The sequence below is a fragment of the Hemibagrus wyckioides genome, linkage group LG06 (genome assembly GCF_019097595.1).
Source record: "Hemibagrus wyckioides isolate EC202008001 linkage group LG06, SWU_Hwy_1.0, whole genome shotgun sequence".
NCBI classification, from domain to species: Eukaryota; Metazoa; Chordata; class Actinopteri; order Siluriformes; family Bagridae; genus Hemibagrus; species Hemibagrus wyckioides.
The window spans coordinates 44,514,075-44,515,109 of NC_080715.1; the positions used below are offsets into that span (position 1 = coordinate 44,514,075).

The 1,035-nt window shown below is 39.2% G+C and overlaps 1 protein-coding gene across 1 annotated transcript; it reads right to left on the reverse strand.

Annotated features, from left to right (window-relative positions):
- Positions 1–1,035, reverse strand: LOC131354960 (trace amine-associated receptor 4-like). Its single transcript, XM_058393094.1, has one exon. The coding sequence runs from the start codon at positions 1,033–1,035 to the stop codon at positions 1–3; it is 1,035 nt and encodes a 344-aa protein (XP_058249077.1).

Genomic DNA, 1,035 nt, shown 5'->3' on the forward strand with positions numbered 1-1,035 from the left:
TCACTGAAGCACTAAGTTGCTTGAGCTTTTCAGGTGTAAAATGTATCTTACAATGATGATCTTAAATGCCTTCTGAAAACGTGGATAGAAAAATCCATAGATCAAAGGGTTAAACATGGAATTAAAGTAACCAAACCAGACTAGTGCATCAAAAACATCAAGAGGGGTTGAAAAGTTGAGAAATGGATCAATAACAGTGATGAGAAAAAAAGGCAGCCAACACAGAATGAAAACGCCCATGACAATACCCAGAGTTTTAGCTGCTTTTCTCTCCCTCTGTTCTGATACTTGTTTTTTAGTCTCACTAGATGTGAGTGCAGCAGATCTATCAGAAATTAATCTTGCTTGTTTTCTTGCGACATGAAAAATTTTAAGGTACAAACAGGTCATTATAGCTCCTGGGATATAAAAGTTAAGAAGTGGAGCGATAATACCCCAGTCCTTGTTAAAAATTAAAACACAGTTTCCAATACACATGTTTAGCATCTGTTCATCCAGACCAGCAAGGTTAATTTTGGAAAACACAATTACAAAGCTGAACATGCAGGAAAATATCCAAACAACAGCTATACACACGAAAGCATTTCCATTTGTCACCTTCATCTTATAACCCAGAGGGTCAGTAATGGCCATGTATCTGTCCACAGAAACCAAACACAGGTGTAGGATGGAGGCAATACTTAGTGTCATGTCTAAACTGGAATGGATTTGACAAAACAGATCTCCCAAGAACCAGCAGCCTTCCACCCATCGCACCATACTGAAAGGCATGACCAGACATCCCAACATGAAGTCCACAAAAGCCAAAGACAGGATGATGAAGTTAGTTGGTGAATGCAGCTGTTTAAAATGGGAAATTGTGATGATGACCAACAGATTCCCAAAAACAGTCATAAGGATAGCAGTTAGTGTTAAGAAATACATGGCCACTCTAATGAAAAAGAAACGTATCTGTTTGAGGCAGGAGTCAGGCTGGTGTGGGAAGCAGAGCAGCATAATCTCCACATCAGTGTTATTCATCAACAACGTGTCCAT

Coding starts and splice junctions, on each gene's coding strand:
- LOC131354960 (XM_058393094.1), bottom strand. CDS start 1,035: ATGGACACGTTGTTGATGAATAACACTGATGTGGAGATTATGCTGCTC.